Here is a 21607-nt window from a genome sequence, read left to right as displayed (position 1 = left end):
GATTAAGAACCACACTTTCGAAGCCAAGGTTTCCCAGATTTGATTCCCACCTGTACTCATTACATAATAGCACTGTGACTTTGGGCAGCTGAATTAACTTCTGTATCTCAGTTTCTTTACCTATGTAATGGAGACAGTTAAGGCCTACCTCACAGGGGTTGTTTTGAGGACTAAATGTGGGGGGAGTATATAAAGCACTATATTAAATATCAAATATTTGATACAGGGCTGGGGATGTGGCTCAAGCGGTAACGCGCTTGCCTGGCATGCGCAGGGCGCTGGGTTCGATGCTCAGCACCACATAAAAAATAAAATAAAGATATTGTGTCCACCAGAAACTAAAAAATAAATATATTAAAAAATATTCTCTCTCTCTTTAAAAAAAATATTTGATACAGAGCAATGCACAATAAAATTAGCTTCTCTTATTATTTCCATCATTAATACATCGTTAACACATTTCATATCTGATTAGTTATGCTTAGCTTCAGCCTGAAGAATTTATTTTACTGATTCAGTAATATCTATGGGAATGAAAGAAGAAATACTGAAGTGCTTTGATTCCTTGAAGAATGCTCTTTTAAAAATCAGCATCTTTGGGGCTGGGGTTGTGGCTCAGTGGCAGAGCACTTGCCTGGCATGTATGAGGCACTGAGTTCAATCCTCAGCACCACATATAAATAAAAAAATAAAAAATAAAGGTACATCAACAACTAAAAAATATTCCCAAAAAAAAAAAAAACCCAGCATCTTTTTTAAAAATATTTTTTAGTTTTCAATGGACCTTTTATTTTATTTATTTATATGTAGTACTGAGAATCGAACCCAGTGCCTCACACATACTAGGCAAGTGTTCAACCACTGAGTTACAACTCCAGCCCCCAAAAGTCAGCATCTTTGATATTACATGTTTGAAGGAAAAGCAATGTTCTTTGTAGACAATCTTGAGTTCATTCATTAGTTCATTCCTCATGTATTTTTTAACTACTGTGTTTCTAAGCCCTGTGCTAAGTGCTGAGAATAAAGCAGTAAACAAGAGGGATATATTATCTTTTGCAAAGGAATCTATATATATGGAATTCATAGACTCTCAGAATTATAAGGATCTTTAGAGAATATAGCTTCCAACCATTATACTTTATACAAACTTAAGGCTCAGGGAGGTGGACTGACTTACTCAGAGTCACACAGCAAGTCAGCCAGAGCTGAACTAAAATCCACACCTGACCCTATCTAATACCTTTTAATTGTGATTAACTATATGGAATGGGAACTAATGCCTAGGTATCTTAGATTATTTTCTTGATAGTGTGAAAATTAAATTTACCTCTCCCCAAATAAAAAGTTGTTTTGATTAGATAATTTGTAAAGTGGTGATATTCAACTTTGCTCTGGGTTTTTAATGTTAATAATGTTATTAATTTGTCAAATGTTTATTGAGCATCTAATATGTGCCAGCCTCTGTTCAAAGATCAGGGTATTTAACAGTTAATAAGATAGCCAAGTCTGTGTGCCATCCATGCTTTCAGAGTTACCTTTCAAGGATCAGGATCAATTCAGCAAGTGATAAATGCAGTGAACAAAATGTAACAGAAAGTAAGGGGGGTGGGTCAGCCCATTACTTTTCATTTAGTGGTCATGGAAGGGAGGCCTTTCTCTATGCCTTTGAGCTAAGATGCAGATGACAGAGTAGCTAACCTCCTGGAGTTTTTGATGAAAAGGATTCCAAATTGGGGAAAAGCTAGTGCAAAAATGAATTTGGCCAGAGGCTGGAGCCATGGTGAGGAGTTTTAATTGCATGGTAAATACAAAAGGTAATGATTACAGAGTTTTTAGCAGATATAGTTTATGAACTGATAATCCTTTTAAAGTTATCTGATAAAGGTGAGGAAAAAGAATAATGTGACAAGGCAATGTGTTTATATGTACTTACCCACAGACTTATAGCCAGGGTGTTCCATCTACTGGTGTTTTTATTGTTTAAAAGGCAAGTTTTGGGTTCTCTTGCACTTGAATGCTTTCACTACTCTCATTTTCAATAAAGATCATTATCCCAAACAAATTACTTCTCCTTGAACTGCCAGAGAGGCTTGAAATATATTGTGAAGTTAGCAAATTATTTATCTTCCAGATAATAAGGACTAAGATTTGACTTGATGATCAAATGGAAATATCCTTTAAAATATGTTTCCTGAGTTTGTCAGTATACTTTAACTTCCTTTGTTAGAAGAAGTGCCATAAAAGAGAGGAAAGATTACTTTAAGTTGCACAAAACTTGGATTTCAATCCTGGCATTAACCCTGACAGCTGTGTGACTGATTAAGTCCTTGCCCTCTCCAGTTTCCTCATTTGTAAATTGGGAATAGTAATTTCCTTATAAAGTTGTTATGGGGATGTAGTAAAAAATCATGTGAAAGCACCTAGCACAGTGCCTTGCATGTAGATGTCCAAGATGTCAGTTTTTTTTTTCTTTCTTTCTTTCTTTCCTTCATGTCGTTGGGGAAATCCTTGTCACTTTTTCTTACCATAAAGATTCTCTCCTGCCTCTTCTCTTCCAGGCCATTCCCCAGTATGCTATTCCTTGCCACTCCAGCTCCAATGTGGTTGTGGAGCCCAGTGGGCTTCTGGAGCTAAACAACTTCACCAGTCAGCAGCTGGATGATGATGAGACAGCAATGGAGCAGGACATAGACAGTAGCACGGAGGATGGAACCGAGCCCAGCCCCTCTCAGAGTTCTGCCGAACGGTCCTAGTGTTTTGGACACAGGAGTGCACTTTAAAACCTGCTTGGTTACCAAGTGTCCAGGGAAACTTGTATTTTGATGTCTAAAAAAAAGCACTTTGCCCGTACGTAGGCTGTGGACCCTGAAACAGCAGTGTTTCAACAAGATATTGCTGCAGGAGCAGCATTTTAACAAGATAAAGCTCACAGGGGAATGTACTTTTTTTAAAAAAATAAAAATAGAAAAAAAAAGAAAAGAAAAAGATGCACATCTACAGAGACTTCAGACTTGATACTCTTTTTCTGTTGGACCATGGCCAATGGAAAAGTTTTGTCTTACAGTGGAAAGAGACCTTTCCTGTGAATGTTTCTCAACTGGTTTCCACTGAGCAAAATGTCATAAAAAAATACCATCAAAAAAAGAGAACATGAATAGTTTGTATTTTGAAATGATGTGTCAGGAACAATTTTTTAAAAAATCTTGTATGCTTTTGAAAATCCCTGGAAGTGTTGAATTGGTTGAAGTTTTACATTTGCTCAGTTCATAATTAGTTTATAAATATCTAGGAAAGTACTGGCATTAAAGATTCCTTGTTGGATGGTAGAAACCAGATCCCTAACCAGTGAGAAGTGCTTTTTGGATGGCTTGTACATTCTCATCTGTTGTATGCTAATTTATTGTGTTGTTCCTTTGTGCTCTAGGTGGCACACTTGCCTTCTATTTATTTAAGTGTAAACATTTCAAAGCAGACCATATTCCTTCTGACACATTTCTTGTAAACCAGAATTGCATACCCTTTCCACCTCCCATTATCCCTCAGCTGGCTCCCTGCTTTAAAAAAACTTATTAGAAAATGTTTCATTGTGAAACAGAGGAAAAGAAACATTTTCTGGCCCAAAGGAAATGTTCATTTATGTTAAGGAAAACAAATTATTCAATCATATGATGCTCTCTTAATGTTGAAATTGCACATTCATGTTAGACTGAGACTTTGAAAATAATTTTTACATACTTTTGTTTAAACCCCTTTGAAATGTATAAAAAATTCATCTGTAGTTCTCAATGTAATGATTTTAAGCATTCTACCTTTTTAAGACACAGTTTGTTTAAGCAAAGTCTTGTGATCACTGTCACAAGTAGAGTGAGGGGTAAGGGGGTGGAGGGTAAGAATCAATTTGGACAAGTTGTGGCAAAGGAAACTATACTTTTCATTTTTTAAAAAATGTAAATAGAAAAATTTTTAACGGTTTTATATAGATTTCATTATAAATAAGCATTTTAAGACTGACAAATGTTGAACTGTACATACATAGATCAGCATAACTGCCCAATTTTTTGGTGCTGAAGTACTGTAAGTAGAATTCATCAACAGTCTCCTAATTTTTGCGTCTACATCAGGAAAGAAAAAAAAGCTGTGATACTATGGTTAATAAATTCCCCGTAGAATGACACTGAAGGTTTCAACACAAACTTTCAGAAATAGATGCACTGGTCTATGGTGGTTGTCAATATTTCTACTTGGTGATAATGACTTACCCATAGATGGAGCTGTTGGATATCATTTCATTGTAAAAATTCATGTTTGAAAAACTTTGTGACTGTTTCTAGTTGAGTAATTTTTTAACTTCTCCTGGGTTATAGACTTCTTTGAAAATCTGATTAAACTATGAACTCTCTCACCAAAAAGATACACATGCCAATATACATGTTAGATTTCACATACAATTTTAGGGACTCTTGGGTCCCTAAATGTGTCCATGTATTCCAGGTTAAGCCCTCTCTTGTGGTCAGTCCATTACTTACAAATGTAAGTTTTTATAAAATAAAATCTTCTAAATATTCATGGGTCAGATAACAAGAGCGAACTTGAATAAAGTTATTCTGCGTATTCTAACAGCATAGCATACCTGTATCCCTTTGAGAATTTAGCCTTAATATGTTTCAGCAACTGAAATGGCAAATGAAACTGGTATAGTCTATGTACAAAATCAAGTAAGAGATTTAAGATATTTTTTTCTTTCAAAGGTGCTAATGCCAAGTAGACCACAAACTTAACTTACTAACAAATATTAATTAGGGTTCTTCTGTGTGCCAGATATTGTTCTAAGCTGGGATACCATAGTGAACAAACATAAAATCCTACCCTTACAGAAGTTCATGGGCAGGGCTTCCAGCTGATGAAATAGATGTGAGGAATGAAGGAAGGAGAAAACCAAAATGAGGCTGAGGTTTCTTGAATGATTAATGGTGACACCATATATGGATTTTCAGACATTCTTTTACTGAAAGTCTTAGCATTGTATCTATTAGTATTTCATGTTTATTCTCATAAGTTCAAAGTAATTTTATATTATCTCTTTGAAGGATATTCAGAGATTATGATGCAATTCTACCCAGTTATTAGAATTCTAAGAACTGTTAAGCAGTGATAAGAAAGAATCATGGTGTTTAAAATAAAACCATGTAGTTTAAAGTAAACTTTAATAAGTGCCTAATACTTCAGATAGAGCTTTTGGTGAATTTAGAAACAACTTATAGAAAAAAATAGCTTTATTGGGATACTCATATGCCATATAAATTGTACAGTTAAGTGGGTTTTAGTACATTTCCAGAGTACTAATTATCTATTGCCATAATCGAGTTTTAGAATATTTTCATCAACACCCAAAGAAACACTTCCACTGAACATCCAACTCCAGTGGTAGCTACTTTACTTTCTTTTTTTTTTTTAATTGATGGACAGGTCAATTTATTATAAAATATTGAATTTCATTGATTACAAGACAACTTTAATCGGCTAAAGTTTGAATACATCTTTCAATCAGTGTTATAAGAAAGCATTATGTCAGGCTTAAAGCTACTTTACTTTCTGCCTGTGGATTTGCCTCTTATTGTATCATAAATACAATCATACAATAGATGGTCTTTCATAACTAACTTCTTAGCACAATATTGTCAAAACTCATTCATATTATATAGCACATATCAGTGGCTTTTTATGACTTCCATCATGTGGATATGTCACTTTTAAAAATCCATCAGTTGATGGACATTGTTTCCACTTTGGAGCTGCTTATGAGTGATATTGCTGTGAACACTTGTGTATAAATTTTACTGATGTTTTCTGTTCTTGTGGGTTTATACCTAAGAATGGGGTTGTTGGGTCATGCAGTAACTGTTTAACCTTTTGAGGAACTGCCAGACTGTTTTTCACAGAGAATGCCAGTTTTTCATTCCCACCAGCACTATATAGAGCTCCAGTTTCTCCACATCCTTGCTGACCCTTGCTACTGTCTGTCTTTTATTTAGCCATCATAGTAGGTAGAGTGGGTACCTTATTGTGGTTCTGATTTACATCTCTTTGATGACGTGATGAGCATTTTTTCAGGTACATCTTAGCCATTGGTATGTCTTTGGTGAAATACCTATTCAGGCCCTGTGCCCATTTTTTCAGTCAAATTATTTTTTTTCTTACTTAAATTGAGGACTTTTGAAGTATAAGAAATGATTCTAAAGAGAAAAGTAATCTGTCTCTGGTAAGTTTTCACCTTAAAATATTAGGTTAATTATAGTTCTTCCTCTATAATGTACCAAATTGCTTAACATTCTTAATTAGTATAGTTTTTTTAATATTTATTTTTTTGTAGTTGGACACAGTAACTTTGTTTTTATTATTTATTTTTATGCAGTGCTGAGGATTAAACCCAGGGCCTTGCACATATGAGGCGAGCGCTCTACTGCTGAGCCACAACCCCAGCCCCTTAATTAGTATAGTTTTATAGCTGGAAACTTGTTTGTTTTGCATTTCTTTCTGTAAGGTTCTCACAGTCACCTGCCTTGGGTAGGAGACAGCACAAAGGAAATAGTGGTTAGGTGATCTGGATTTGAGTCCCAGGCTCCTCTAATTATTGCTCATGTAAACTTGAACAAGTCACATTCCCTCTCCACATTAGTTTCTGTATAACCCAAAGTATTTCTGACCTCAGGAGAGAATTGTGAAGACTAGGTGAATTGTTCATGTAAAATTATTGGGTGTGGTACTCAGTTTGTTGTTGGTGGTTTTCTTCTTTCTTTCTTTCCTTCTTTCCTTCTTTCCTTCTTTCCTTCCTTCCTTCCTTCCTTCCTTCCTTCCTTCCTTCCTTCTTTCCTTCTTTCCTTCTTTCCTTCTTTCTTTCCTTCTTTCCTTCTTTCCTTCTTTCTCTCTTTCTCTCTCTCTCTCTCTCTTTCTCTCTCTCTCTCTCTCTCTCTCTCTCTCTCTCTCTCTCTCTCTTTCTCTCTTTCTCTCTTTCTCTCTTTCTCTCTTTCTCTCTTTCTCTCTTTCTCTCTTTCTCTCTTTCTCTCTTTCTCTCTTTCTCTCTTTCTCTCTTTCTTTCTTTCTTTCTTTCTTTCTTTCTTTCTTTCTTGTCCATTTGTCATACCACTCCCATTTTATAAACAGAAAACAAGGACTCAAAGAAGTTGAAGACTGTACCAGAACTCATAGGTTAAATGCAGATGGCATCATGCTGAACCACTGAATTAGTGCTGTCTCTAGAAAGCCACATTTGTGCCACCAAAGGAGACTGGTCGTTGAAGGATAGAGGAACTTGGTGTGGGACTCTCGAGCATGTCTTGTTGGCCATAAGGGTCTTTACACAGGTGCTCAGTTCAGGTGTGTTTGTTTCTTAGTTCAATTATGTGTCACAAATCCCATATAAGAGGAACTAAAGTGAAAAAGCACCATATAAGCAAGACTTTTCCCAGAAGAGATAGTGAAAAAACATTCTGCTGCCTCAGCTTGAAGGCTTGCAAGCCTTTGAGCTGTGTCAACCTATATATTGAAAAAGAAGAACTGAAACAAGAATAGGGTCAGATTTATACTTGTAAGAAGGCTCACTCTGCCTTCTTCCCTCTTCCCTGCTCATAAATACACTAACTTTTTTTTTTTAAACCAGACAAGCTGACAATCTGTGAACTTTTAGGACAAACTCTAAAAAGCTTAAGACACAGGGGATAGAGCAGCATTACATTATTTGATTCCTTAAAATAAATGATAAGTAGTCTTCCCTGCACATAGTTCTGCCCAGTGTCCTGACTTTCTCCTCCTTGCAACAAATAGTCGCTGGACACTTTCTGTGTGCAGACATTGGGCATGCAGTTGACCAGGGGTTTCAAGCCTACTAAAGAGGCATATTATTCAAACAAGGACAATGTATTACATGGTAAGCCATGATAGAGAAATACTTTGTACCATGATAACATTTGAATGGGGAGGTTGAGGAGAGTGTCTCTCACGAAGGAGTGTGTGAACTGTGACCTGAAGGAAGAGGAAGAATTAGAATTTAACTAGGCAAAGAGGAGGAGGGACAATTGTCCATGTAGTAGGGACAGCAGACTCAAAATTCTGGTGGGAGAAAATCTCAAGTAGGCTTGTGTGGCTGCAGCACAAGGAGCAAGGAGAAGGCAGAAGCCAAACAGTTTTGCAGGTTATGATAAAGGTGTGTTATTATTTCTTTTGTTGTTTTTGTTTGTTTGTTTTTGCAGTACTGGGAATTGAATCCAGGGATGCTCTGCCACTAAGCCACATCTCTATCCCTTTTAATTTAATTTTTTTATTTTGAGACAGGGTTTCAGAAGTTACCCAGGTTGGCTTTGAACTTGTGATCCTCCTGCCTCACCCTCCCAAGTCACTGGAGTCATAGGTGTGCACAACTCTGCTCAGGAAAGTGTGCCTTTATTTTAAGAACAATAGCAATTTCTTAGAAAACTTTAAGCCATTGGAACTGGCAAAATGAACTCATGTTGTTTTGTTAGAGGGAAAAAATGGCATGTCTTTTTTATGTCAGTCTCATTTCCTTGTCATTTTTTGGAACATCTTCTAAAGTTTCCCAAGACAGTATGATTCTGGCATTTAAGGCTCTGAGCCAAAGCCTGAACTTGCATTCTAGATTCATATCCATTGCACTGCCTCTGCCCACTGCACACCTCCCTAACCCACACACACTTTATGCCCTGCACTTGAGAGTCTCACTCATCCTTCAAAGTTCAGCTTGATGAATTCCCCTTCCTTCAACAAGGCTGCCCAGATCTCTTCAGTGAGGAACCATCCCTCCCCACTGCTGGGTTCTCTAGCATTTGGGGGAGGAACAACACATGATTAATAGTACTTACCCAGGTTACTTTCTGTGAATGACTTGCAGTATACAAGGATTCCATATAGGGAAGGATTCACATTAAAAAATATGTTTTGAAGTTACCCAGTACTTATGATACCTGATAGAAATTCTAGGTGTGCACTGTAATACAATATGAGGGTTCCTTGGAATCCCCCACAACACACCTCTCGAAGTCCTTGAAATACAATGTTCTAGAGAGTCTTTCTAAAACATTCTTTCAGCATTAAGTGATAGGCCCTGAGCTTTCTCAGTTTTTTTCTTAGGCCAGTGTTCATTTGTTACTGTTAGTGAGATCATTAATCTTGATAAGATTCACTGTTATTCAGCTAATTGCATTCCTATTTAGTTCTGCACAGGATCGCCTGTTTTCCTGCATCGTAGCTGGTGTTCATCAGGGTTTGTGCTCAACCCACATCCTCGCTCTGCAGTCTTCCTGGGGCTTTCAACTTCCACCTACATATAGATGAATTGATAATTCATTGAATGTATTTATTAAGAGCTTTATCATAGGCACTGTTCCAGTTCCTAGGCATATAGTAGCAAACAATAGCAAAAAACAACAACAAAAAAAAACCCACCGCCCTATGTTACATTCTAAACAGGCAATAAATTTAAAATGCATACAATCTTAGCGATAGCAAGAAAAAAAAAGATAAGTAAGGGAGGAGAACATAAAATTCTAAGGTCTACGTGAAAGTTTAGATAGGGCGGACAAGGAAGGTCTCACTGAGAAAGGGGTTTGAAAAAATTTGGAAGACACCTGCAGAGCTAGCACGCTGCTAGCTCTAGTAAGTAGAATAAAGAGAGAGGACTAGAGTGAATGGAGAGGGAGGGAAGAGTAGGACATTAGGGGAGGGGGAGAGCTGGTTCCTAGTTTTCTCCCCATTTTTAAAATGGGTACATTATAGTTGTACATAATGATGGGGTTTCATGTTATATATTCATATGTGCACACAATATACATACGGTTCCTCGTTTTCTGAGTGTTTTCATCATGAAAGGGTGTTGGATTTTATTTGTTGTTGAATTTAATTTGCTATTATTTTGTGAGGATTTTTTCATCTATATTTATAAGGGATATTCGTTTGTAACTTTCTTTCCATGTGGTGTCTTTATCTGGTTTGGGTCAGGGTAATATGAGCCATGTAGAATGAAGTAGAAAATGTTCCTTCTATTATTTTGGGGAGCAGTTTGAGAAGGATTAGTGTCAATTCTTTAAGTATTTGATAGAGTTTGCCAGTGATTCTTTCTAGTCTTGGACAATTCTTTTGTGGGAGGGCTAGGGATTGAACACATTGTGCTCTGTCACTGAGCTGCATCCCCACCTTGCTAAGTTGCCCAGGCTGCCCTTAAACTTGGGATCCTCCTGGTTTAGCCTCTTGAGTCATTGAGATTGCAGAGGTATACCACTGCACCTGGCTTTTTTTAAAAAAAAAAATATTTATTTATTTATTTATGTATCTTTTTAGTTTTAGGTGGATACATTAGTTTGTTTTTATGTGGTGCCCAGGATTGAACCCAGTGCCTCATGCATGCTAGGTGAGCACTCTACCACTGAGCCACCACTCCAGCCCTTGGCTCTTTACTTTTTATATCAATCAAATTTGTTGATGTGCAATTGTTCATGGTATCTTTTTTTTTTTTTTTTTTTTTTGAGACAGGCTCTCATTAAGTTGCTTAGGGCCTCACAAAGTTGTTGAGGTTGGCTTTCAACTTGCAGTCCTCCTGCCTCAGCCTCCAGAGCCATTAGGATTATAAGCGTGTGCCACTGTGTCTGGCTCATAGTATTCTTATAATTCTTTTTTTTTTAACAACTGAAAATCAATTTATTAAAACAGCTGACTTAGGCATCTGCAGTGGTGACTTCGACTTCCACTCCTGGTTCAATACTGATGGAAGTAATCTGTTTAACAATCTCAGAAGGGCTGTGCAAGTCAATGAGTCGCTTGTGTATTCTCATCTGGAAACGATCCCATGTCTTGGAACCTTCACCACAAGGTGTTTTTCTTGTAGTGATCCTCAAAGTCTTCGTAGGCATGCGAACAGGTCCTTTCACTTTGAGATTCTTTTCCTTTGCGCCTCTGATCAAGTCAGCACACACTTTCTCCAGCGACTTCACGTTGTGGCTCCTAAGGGTAATTCTGATTCGATGAATCGCCACCTCTCTGGTTCCATGGGTGTCTTTCCGGTGCCTTTAAATGCCCTGGCTGCGGTGCAGCTTCCTGACCAACTTGTTCCTCGGCAAGAGTGAACAGCGGTGAGTCAGGAGCAGAAGCGGGCAGAGGACTGCTCCTCCGCACCAACAACCGCGTCGCTCCCTAAAAGCAATTCTTTTTACTTCTATAAAATCAGTGATAATGTCCCTACTTACTTTTTTTTTTTTTTTTTTTTTTTTTTTTTTTTTTTTTTTTACTCTTAAGCATCTTTTACTGCATCCTGTAACTTTTGGTGTGTTGTGCATTTTTCATTATCTCAAAGTGTTTTCTAATTTCCTTTATGATTTCTTCTTTGACCCATAGGTTGTGTAATATCCACATTTGTGAATTTTCCAGTTTTCTTTCTGTTATTTCTGTTTTCATTCAATTGTGGTCAGAGAAGATACTTTGTGTGATTTCAGTCTTTTCAGACTTATTGAGACTTGTTTTGTGGCCTAACATATGGCCTATTTGCTAATGATACAGGTATGTGCATGCACATGTGAGGATGTGTACTGGTAATGGAGGGTGGGGTGTTCTATATGTATTTTTTTACATCTAGTTGGTTTATAGTGTTGTTGAAATCTTTTATTTCCTTATTGATCTTTTACCTAGGCATTCTATATATTATTGAAAGCAGTTACTGAAATTTCCAAAAGTTTCCATTATCATGGAATTTTTTCTCCCTTTGATTCTATTAATATTTGTCTTATATTTTGGGATTCTGTAGTTTGGTACATATCCACTTATAATTGTTATGTCTTCTTGATGGATCAACCCATTTAACAGTATATATTGTCCTTTGTCTCTTGAAACTGTTTTGACTTGAGGTCTATTTGTCTGATAGCCACCCCAACTCATTTTTGGTTAAAATTTGTATGAAATACTTTTTTCTATCCTTTCACTTACAGTATATTTGTATCTTTGGGTCTAAAGTAAGTATTTTGTGGATAGCATATTGGATCACAATTTTAAAATCCATTCTACTATTTCTGCTTTTGGATTGGAGATTTTAATTGATTTACATTTAAGGTATTACCAATTGGAAAGACTTCCTTCTACAATTTTGTATTTGCTTATGCCTTTTTAATCGTCTTGCACCTTTTCAGTCCCTCATTTCCTCCATTACTGCCCCACCCTGTGTGTACTTGTGTGTGGAGAAAAAGAGTTGTTTTGAGTCCCTTCTCATTTTTTTTTTTTTTGCATTTTTTTAGATATCTCCTTTGTGGTTGTTATGGGTATTTATATAAAGTGTCTTAAATTTATTGCAGTCCAGTTTGAACCAATACTGACTTCAATAGTATACAAAAATTATATAACTTTGTCCCCCCCATGTTGTTACAGATTACATCTTTATGTGCCCAATAACATATTTATCATTACTTTTTAATGCATTTGTCTTTTAAACCATGTAAATCATTGTCTTTTAGACCCTGCTGCAGGTTTTTCTGGGCTTTTTATTGATGTTGTTGTTGGAGGTTATACTAATTTGTTTGTTTAGTGACTTTTCCTACTTGTTTTTTTTTCATAGATTATATTTCTTTTCAAATGTGGTTCCTTAAATTTCTGTCCCTTGGCTTGTGATCAGCTAGTGATTGACAGATCTTGAATGTCAGAAGCTAAGCAGACAAACAAAAACACCTCTCCCAGTCTTTGCAGATGGCCTCTGTGCTCTGATCCCTCTTTTAACCTTACCCAGACTTCAGTGGGCCTAGGACCAATCAGAAGTCTTAAAACCTCACACGTCTTATGGGATGAGACTTTCTAAATTTCCTCTTACACAAGGGTGCTTTTAAATATCCTAATTTCCCAAGGAAACTCCCTGGTTTTCCTTTCTGGCCTTAGGTGATCTTTTACATATCCCAACCAAAATCCTTTGCCTCAGGCATCTGCAGATTGTTCACCAGCCTGACAGTGTTCCAGAGTGCTATCTGGTGCTATTCTGGTCTAGGTGAGTTGAAGTTAAGACAAAACTGAGGTGAGCATCTTGCATCCGTCCTTCAAATAGCCCTGAGATAGGTTAGAATACACTTGCAGAATAATTTATAAGTAAAGTCTGCTCTTGTCTTCCAGAACTAGGGAGCAGGGTCCTGCAGTGCAAACATGGGCTAACATCTTCAATACTGTCATCAAGTCAGGGAATTGGGCACATCCTATTAAAAATGTCACAAAGTGTTTTCTCATTTATTATTGTGGTAAAATATACCACATATATATTGTATAGATGTAGCAAAACTACCATTTAAGTATTTTTTTAATATTTATTTTTTAGTTGTAGTTGGACACAATACCTTTATTTTATTTATTTTTATGTGGTGCGAGGATCGAACCCAGGGCCTCGAATGTGCTAGGCGAGTGCTCTACCGCTGAGCCACATCCCCAGCCCCCATTTAACTATTTTAACTATTTTTAAGTGGATACTTCAGTGATATTTAGTATGTTCATTGTTGTGTCATCATCACTACTATCCATTTCCAGAACTTTTTCACCAACCCAAACTGAAACTCTGTACTCATTACATGTTAACTCCCTGTTCCTGCCTCCCCCAGTTCCTGGTAACCACTATCTATTTGATTTTCCTTTTCTTCTTGGTTCAGTGTTTGGATGACTGTTCATCTAAAATATGACAGTTGGTTCTGACATTCAGTTAGTTTATTGATTCTGTTTGCAGTGATAGGAGGTTGGAGCTACCTACTCTGCCATTTTGCTGACATCACCCAACAGCAAGCTTTTAGTCCTGGACACCTTGGAAGAGTAGAATGGCCATTAGCCAAAATGGGAAAGACTGTGGGAAGATTGCATTTGGCGGACGAATATCACGGATTCAGTTTTGAGTATATTCAATTCAAGATGCCTACGAGGCATCAAATAAAGAATGCAGGTAGACAGAGAAGAAAAGAGAACCAAGGACAGAGTCCTGGGGTAGGATAACACACAGGTCAGAAAGATAAATCAGCACTAGGAAAGAGACTTAGTAGGAGTAGCCAAAAGGGTGGGAGGTGAAGCTAGAGATTGTGGTGTCTTAGATAGTGTCTGCAGCTAACTAAGAAGATTTGTGGAGTTGGCCACATGGAAGTCATTGGTGACCTTGGGAAGATGAGTTTTGGTGGAATTGGAAGCAAAAACTAAGGGGAATGGGAGGGGAGAAGTGGAGGCTATGTACAGATAATTCAACAATTCACTGTGAAGAGGAACAGAGAAATGAGACAGTTGCTAGAAGGGCAGGTGGGATCAAGAGGTGTTTTTTGTTATTGTTTGATCATTTGTTTAATTTTCTTTCTTCCTTTCTTTCAGCCTCCTAAGTTGCTGGGACTAAAGAGTTTTGTTTTAATGTGAGGATTTAGGATGAGATTGATCCAATGAAGAAGAGATCTCAAGTTCATGATGCAGGAAAGAGAATTACTGGAGCAGTGTCCTTGAATAATGAGAGGGGATGAGGTCTAGTAGGGGTGCTGGGCTCATCCATTATAACAGAAAAAGATGATGTGAGGAGACAGAATCAGGCAGGTGGAGAGATGCATTTCTTCAATTTTCTGTTGACTCCCCAATCCATATCTGCAATTGCTACTCTTCCTTGAGTCAAAACCTTGGGATACCCATGACTGGATTTCCTAAAAGTGTTCCAGCTTTAAGTTGTCCCAAACCAAGACCAACTCCTTTCCTTCCAACTCTTCTGTTAACTCCTGTTACCTCCATGCTGAAGAGGGGAAGTGTCCGTGTTCCGAGCATGGTGGAGGCCTGAGAAAATGGCAACCCAGAGCTGAGGCTGGAAGATGATTAGGCATTTACTGCAGGGGTTCAGAGGTGGAAGAGGCACAGACAGGGCACCCCAAGGTGAGTGGGAAACGGGCTGGGTGTGTGTGACCAGGAGCAGTCATCCAGAGGCCAGCGCACAACAGCAAAGCCTTGCCAGGATCTGTAGAGTTACCCATTGTTTGTTATATGATCCAGAGAGCTGCTTAAGTTTTTCCTCCACAGCGCTGGATTGTCTTCTTGCTGGGAGAACCCTGACAATCAGGCCTTTTCTTCCTCTGGACCTGGCACAGGCTGCTCCATCCTTGTGTGGTGATTTACCTCTAGTTGTTGATCAAACCCCCTGTTGACCCTGCATCTCCAAATTCACCTCCTGGGTCTTGCCTGTCTCCCTCCCCCTTAGCCTCCTCATTGATTCCTCTTTTATGGTTCTCACCTGAGATCCTAGTTCTTCCTCCATGAGTATTTCACACTGAGAGTTGACCTTAGCACAGGGTCTGCGTGGAGGAAGCCTCAACAAGTTTGTTGACTGACTGTACAAAAAAACCCACAAGCCATCCTGGTTTTAGGTCTCTGCACACAGGTGCACAGATTCTTACTAACTGAAAGGCACAAGCAAATCGCAGAAATAACATCCTTATTTCAGTTTGTTTTTAGATGAGGATGTTATTGTTGTGAGAAGTTTGTGTATCATCCATTCTGGACTCAGGGGACAGTGCCCATCTCTGCTGTCATTTGTTCTGTTACTTCAAAGTACAGGAAAACCACGGGTGGTGATTTTAGAATCTTATTCAGAACCTTCAGTGAGTGACTCATTTTGCATTGACGACTTTTCCGGATTGCTGCAGTTCAAATAAATTAAGCAACAGGACATTGTTGTTGTTTTTGTTGTTGTTAATTTTAACCATTTTAGATAGTAAATTTCAGACATGTGTTATCATACTTTCCTGACCAGGATTCCACTGGCTCATTTCTTCAAAATTACGATGAACATAGTTCTAATTTTCCAGCCCAGCGATGAGTATACAGAGACTTGCTGGAGGAGGATGAGGAGGAGGAGGGGTAATTTAGTGCTGTCACCTGGGAGGCAGCTCAGTCTCACTCCCAGCAGAATCTGAACTATAGGCCAAAGTCCAAGGTCGTGATAGCTGAGCAGCCACAGAAATTAAAGGAGCAAGTGAGGGAAAGACGCTGGCCCTGACCCCAAACACGGCCTGCGAATCCCTGACTTCAACGCACCTTTGAGTCACGTTGGATAAAATTTTAGCTTATTCTGATCCAGTAGATCCAGATTGGATTCTGGACTGGGATCTGATTTCTGCATTTTTAACAAGGTCTCAGGCCAGACTAGTGCTGGGGGCCACAGACTACACTTTTGGTTTCAAATCTTCAATTGACCTCTGAGGTTTTCTCATGGTCTTGGGTGGACCTTACTGGGAGGCTGATCTTTAGAGTTGGCTCTGAGGCATCCGCACACAACCCTGGGACTCATGTTCCTCCAGGGCACCTGCTCTCAAGTTTACAAAGTCCCTGTTTCCCTTCATTCTCATAGTGCTCCTGGGAGTTCAGGTAGCAGCACTGTACCAACTGGGAAGCCGAGTCCCCGCTGACGTACCTCCCCAGACTGGATCAGGGCTCCTCCTCAGGGCTGTGTCACTGCAGTTGTTGCCTCTTGGCGCGTCTGTGCTGACTGTAGATAGCCTGTGGACTCTTGGCACTGTGGGAATATGGGGGCCAGCTGCATGTGTGTGCCTGTGTTAGAACGAAACACTGATCACCACTAGCAGCGCCAGTGGGCCCTGCAGGCTCCCCTGGGACACCCTGGGACTGGCATTTCCTCTCTGCTTGAATCTCTGCCCCAGATGATGCCCTTGCCTCACTTTATTACCAAAATACCGTCATTGCAAGCAGCAGTGACTGACCCCCTGCAGCACCTGCCGAGATGCTGTTAGTGCCGCAGCCCTTTAAGTCATCGAATTTGGGCAGGCTTGATCTGCAGCATCTGCCTCTCTGCCTAAGGGTTTTATCTGGCCATTAGTGGCCACCTTGCCCTGTGAAAGGCACTGAAGTGCTGGGGAAATTCATGCCCCTCATTCGACCAAGGGCTAATGGAAGCTGGAGTAAAATTAAGCCAACTCTTAAGCTGGGCCACTCTGAAGTGTTTTCAGCTCGGTTGAGGCTTACTCACAGTGGCAGCTTGCTTGATAGTGTTTCCCTTATTCGCTGCCTTCTCCTCCTCCTCCTCTTCCTCTTTCCCATAATCCGGATTTCTGGATCTCATCCTAAACAAATGATAAACGATCAATAACCTGTCTCCAAGTCTGCTGGGCAACCCACTTCTTCCAACCACTCCACGATTTCTACTGACCTACTTACAGCTGAACCCACACACCTGACTTTAGTCACAGTGGAGCAGTGTTCCATTTCCTTGGTAAGGTCTCATCCTCCACCAAAGACCTGGCTTCTCAAAGATTTTCCTCCTCACTTTGCCCCCCCCCAATCTATACAACATAATAATCCTCCTCCTTCTCCTCCTCCTCCTCCTGCTTCTCCTCCTCCTCCTCCTCTTCCTCTTCCTTCTCCCTCTCTCTTAGATCTTTCTAACTTGCAAACATACCTCAATATGACCTCTCAGGCCATTGTCTTCCAATTCTGGCCAATATGGAATAACAGTGACTTGATTTTCTGTTCTGCCTGAAACAATAATATATGACAGTGGTTTTCAAGGCACTGGACATCAAGCAACAAAGGCTAGAATTCTTAAGAGATGGGAAGCCTGTGATTGTCCCAGCAAAGGAAGCAGAACCCAGGCAAAGCCTGGTAGACTCCATTCATCGAGCAGACAGCTGAATCAGAAAGGTAGCAAGAACATGCAGGAACCTGCAGAGGGACGCGCCAAGCATTCAGAAGAGATCTGAGCGTGCATATGAAGAAACTACCCGAAGCCAAGGAAAGATGCACCAGAGAGGATTAGTGTAAATGGAGCTGGCCAGGAATGGTGCCTTTTCCTGCCAGTCCAGTCTGGAAAGCCTCATGCCTGACAAGACATGGGGTAGAGGACTCAGAAGGGTCTTGCCTCAGTAGCAGGTAATAGTAATCCCTAGACTAAATGCTACTCTCATCCCACCAAAGTTTAAAAGAAAGACCAAAAGGGCCAAACTGTTACCAAGCAACATAACTGCATCCCCGAATATTTATATAGATATAAAAATGTCCAAATCTCAAGGTAATATTCATAATGTTAGATTGAATAAAAAGTGCCAGCCTTGCAAAGAAGAAAGAAAATACAACCCATAATGAGAAAACTCAATCGAAACTGACCCAGGATTGACACAAATGTGAAATCTGGCAGACAAGAACATTGAAACCATTCTCACAGCTGCCTAGTTAGATACATTCACAAGTTAAGTGAAGATGTGGGCAAAATAAAATAGAACCAAATCAAGCTTCCAGAGATTAAAACTATAAGGTCAGCTACCAATAAACATACTGAACAGAATTACAGCAGATTAGGCATTTCAGAAGAAAAACTAATAAACTTAAAACAACAAAAACTACCCAAAAATGAGAGAGAGTACTAAGAATAATTTTTTAAATGAATAGATCTTCAGTTAACTGGGAGACAACTTCAAGAAGTTTAATATATGCATTAAGTGGATACCTTGGGAAATAAAAGATATGGGAGAAAAGGTACTTGAAAATAATGGCTGAAATTTCCCCAAGTTTGATGAAAACTATAAACCCATGTGTCTAGAAGCTCAATAAACTCTAAAGCACAAGAAATATGAAAGAAATTAAGGCAAGATAATTCATAGTTGAATTGCTCAAAATTGCTGATAAAGAGAAAATCTTCAAAGCATCAAGGTCAAAGGAGAGTAGACATGTTACAAACAAAGGAGCAAAGATTAAATAAATAGATTTCCTTTCATAAATGATTCAAGCAAGCAGACAGTGGAACAATATCAAATACTGAAATAAATCAGTACCAATATTCTATATCCACTGAAAATATTTTTCAAAACTGAAGGTGATTTTGATAATACACTGTTATGGGGCTGGGATTGTAGTAAGCTGTAGAGCGCTCGCCTAGCACGTGCAAGGGCCTGGGTTCAATTCTCAGCACCGCATAAAAAAATAAATAGATAATACACTATTATGTAGGATGTTGTCATTAAGGGAAATCTGATGAGTATATATGGGAACAAAGAAGAGAGAGATCCAAGAGCAAGATGACTTAAACCTAATCACATAATCAATCACATTAAATGTAAATGGTGTCCTCCTAATAAAAAGGCATAGATCCTTAATTTGATTTAAAAGCAAGATCCAATTATACATTTTCTAAATAGACATAAATAAGTTAAAAGTAAATGTATTACAGGCAACAATAAATGTTGGCAAGGATGTGGGGAAAAAGGTACCCTCATATATTGCTGGTGGGACTGCAAATTGGTGCAATCATTATGGAAAGCAGTGTGGAGATTCCTCAGAAAACTGGGAATGGAACCACCATTTGACCCAGCTATCCCACTCCTTGATTCATACCCAAAGGACTTAAAATCAGCATACTATAGTGACACAGCCACATCAATGTTTATAGCAGCTAAGCTATGGAACCAATCTAGGTGTCCCTCAATAGAGGAATGGATTAAAAAAAAAAGTGTTATATATACTCAATGGAATATTACTCAGCTTTAAAAAAGAGTGAAATTATGGCATTTGCCAGTAAATGATTGGAGTTGGAGAATATCATGCTAGGTGAAACAAGCCAATCACAAAAAAACAAAGGCTGAATGTTTTCTCTAATAAGTGGATGCTAATTCCCAATAAGGTACCAGGTGGGGCGCTAGGGAAGAATAGCATTACCTTAGATTACGTAGAGAAAAGTGATGGGAGGAGAGGGGATGTGGCTATAGGAAAGATAGTAGAATGAAACAGGCATTATTACTGTATGTATAATGTGACTACATGACCAATATGATTCTGCAATATGTACACTCAGAAAAATGAGAAATTATATCCCATCTATGTATGATATATCAAAGTCCATAAATGCATTCTACTGTCATGTATAACTAGTTAAAAGAAATTTTTAAAAATTAAAAAAAGAAGAGGAAAAAATAAATAAATGTATTAAAGTATATTCCATACTAACAATAAGAAATTTGAAGTGACTATATAAATGAGAGATAAAGTAGATTTTAGGGCAAAGAATTTTATCAGGGATAAAGAGTATTATTTTACAGCAAGAAAAGATCAATTCATCAAGACTATATAATCTAGAACCATATAAGCCTAATAATAGAATTTCAAATTCTATCAGGGGGAAATTTGATAGAACTGCATGGAAAAATGGCAAATTGAATTTGTAGTTTAAAATCTTCCCACATAGATTAGTCCAAGCCTACATGAGCTCAGTAGTGAATTCTACCCCACATTTGAGAAAGAAATCAGGCAAATTCTATGCAAACTCTTACACAAAATAGGAAAGAAGGAAATACGTCCTAACTCATTCTATGAAATAGTGCATACTACAAGAATTGAAACCACAATCTAATCTTACTCATAAACAGTTGTAAAAATTCCAAACAAAATTTTAGCAAACTGAATCTAATTTAAAAAGACTAATACATCATAACCTAGTGGAATTTATTCCAAGAGAGAAGGTTTGCTTAACATTTGTAAACCAATCAACACAATCATAAATTTTTAAAAAATGATATATTTCTCAATTGGTGTAGAAAAAAACTTTATAAAAATCCAGATGCATGCCCAATAAAATCTTCAAGAAGACTACAAACAGAGGGAAATTCCTCTACCTGATAAAGAGCATCTACAAAGGCCCCCACAGCTAACATAATATTTAATGGTGAAAGACTGAATACTTTTCCCATTGGATCAGAAACAAAAAACCAGGATGCTCATGTCACTTTTACTCAACACTGCACTGGAGGTTACAGCTAATGCAATAAGGCAAGAAAAGAAAAGAAAATGCGTTTACATTTAAAAATTAAAAATAAGTAAAATTGTATTCACAAATGACATAAATATCTTTGTAGAAAATTCATTGAAAACTAGAAATACATTAGTATATGAGCTTATTAAGTTTGTAGAATTCATGATGAACTAAACAAAATCAATTGCTCTTAAAAATAAAAACAGATTAAACCTCTGTCATGTTGAATTAGGTGATAAAACCAAAAACAATCTAAAGGAAAGAATTTGATAAATTAAACTTCATCAAAACTAAGGAACTTTTTTTTTTTGCATCAATGAACACTATCAAGAAAGTGAAGCTGGGGATGTACAGCATTTACCTAGAATGCACAAGGCCCTGGGTTCAACCCCCAATATCCACCCCCCCCACGCCAAAAAAAAAGGGAGGGAAAACAACTACAGAACGGGAAAAAATATTTGCAAATCAAATATTTGATAAAGACATAGAATCTAAAACATACAAAGAACTCTTAGAACTCAATAATAAAAAGTTAACCCAACTGAAAAATAAGCAAAGGATTTGCATAAACATTTCTCCAGAGTTGATATACAGAATACCAATAAGCACGTTATGATCATGATCATTGTGTTAACTTGTTGAGAAAATGGTTTCTTATCTTGTTTTTTGCTATATACACAGTAGATTAAACAGTAACAAACCTGAAGCAATAAAATTGGCCAACCATGCACTGAGACCTCTCAAACTATGAGCCAAAATAAATCCTTCCTCATCAAAGTTGTTCTTGTCAGGTATTTTGGTCACTGTGATGCAAAACTGATTAAT

General features: G+C 38.1%; 1 protein-coding gene and 1 pseudogene across 11 annotated transcripts in view; one reads left to right on the top strand and one right to left on the bottom strand.

The window, feature by feature from the left end:
* Window positions 1-15648, top strand: part of EMSY (EMSY transcriptional repressor, BRCA2 interacting) — a 93286-nt gene extending 77638 nt beyond the window's left edge. For 9 of the 10 annotated variants that reach the window (XM_081279280.1, XM_081279277.1, XM_081279276.1 and 6 more), the window contains one exon: window positions 2559-4617. In XM_081279280.1, the coding sequence (XP_081135406.1) occupies window positions 2559-2753 (195 nt within the window). In that variant the 3' untranslated portion in view covers window positions 2754-4617. Of the gene's footprint in view, window positions 1-2558; window positions 4618-14367 lie in introns of those variants that run through there. The other variant, XM_081279282.1, reaches the window with a different exon arrangement.
* LOC308634581 (small ribosomal subunit protein uS10-like) lies at window positions 10702-13787 on the bottom strand (annotated as a pseudogene). The gene is made up of 2 exons: window positions 13769-13787; window positions 10702-11115 (listed from the first exon to the last, which is right to left on the bottom strand). The product of its transcript is annotated as a small ribosomal subunit protein uS10-like (transcript).
* Window positions 15649-21607: the final 5959 nt, after the last annotated feature.

The sequence above is a fragment of the Spermophilus citellus genome (genome assembly GCF_964194105.1).
Source record: "Spermophilus citellus genome assembly, chromosome: 2".
Taxonomy (NCBI): Eukaryota; Metazoa; Chordata; class Mammalia; order Rodentia; family Sciuridae; genus Spermophilus; species Spermophilus citellus.
This window is presented reverse-complemented; position numbering and strand designations above follow the sequence as displayed.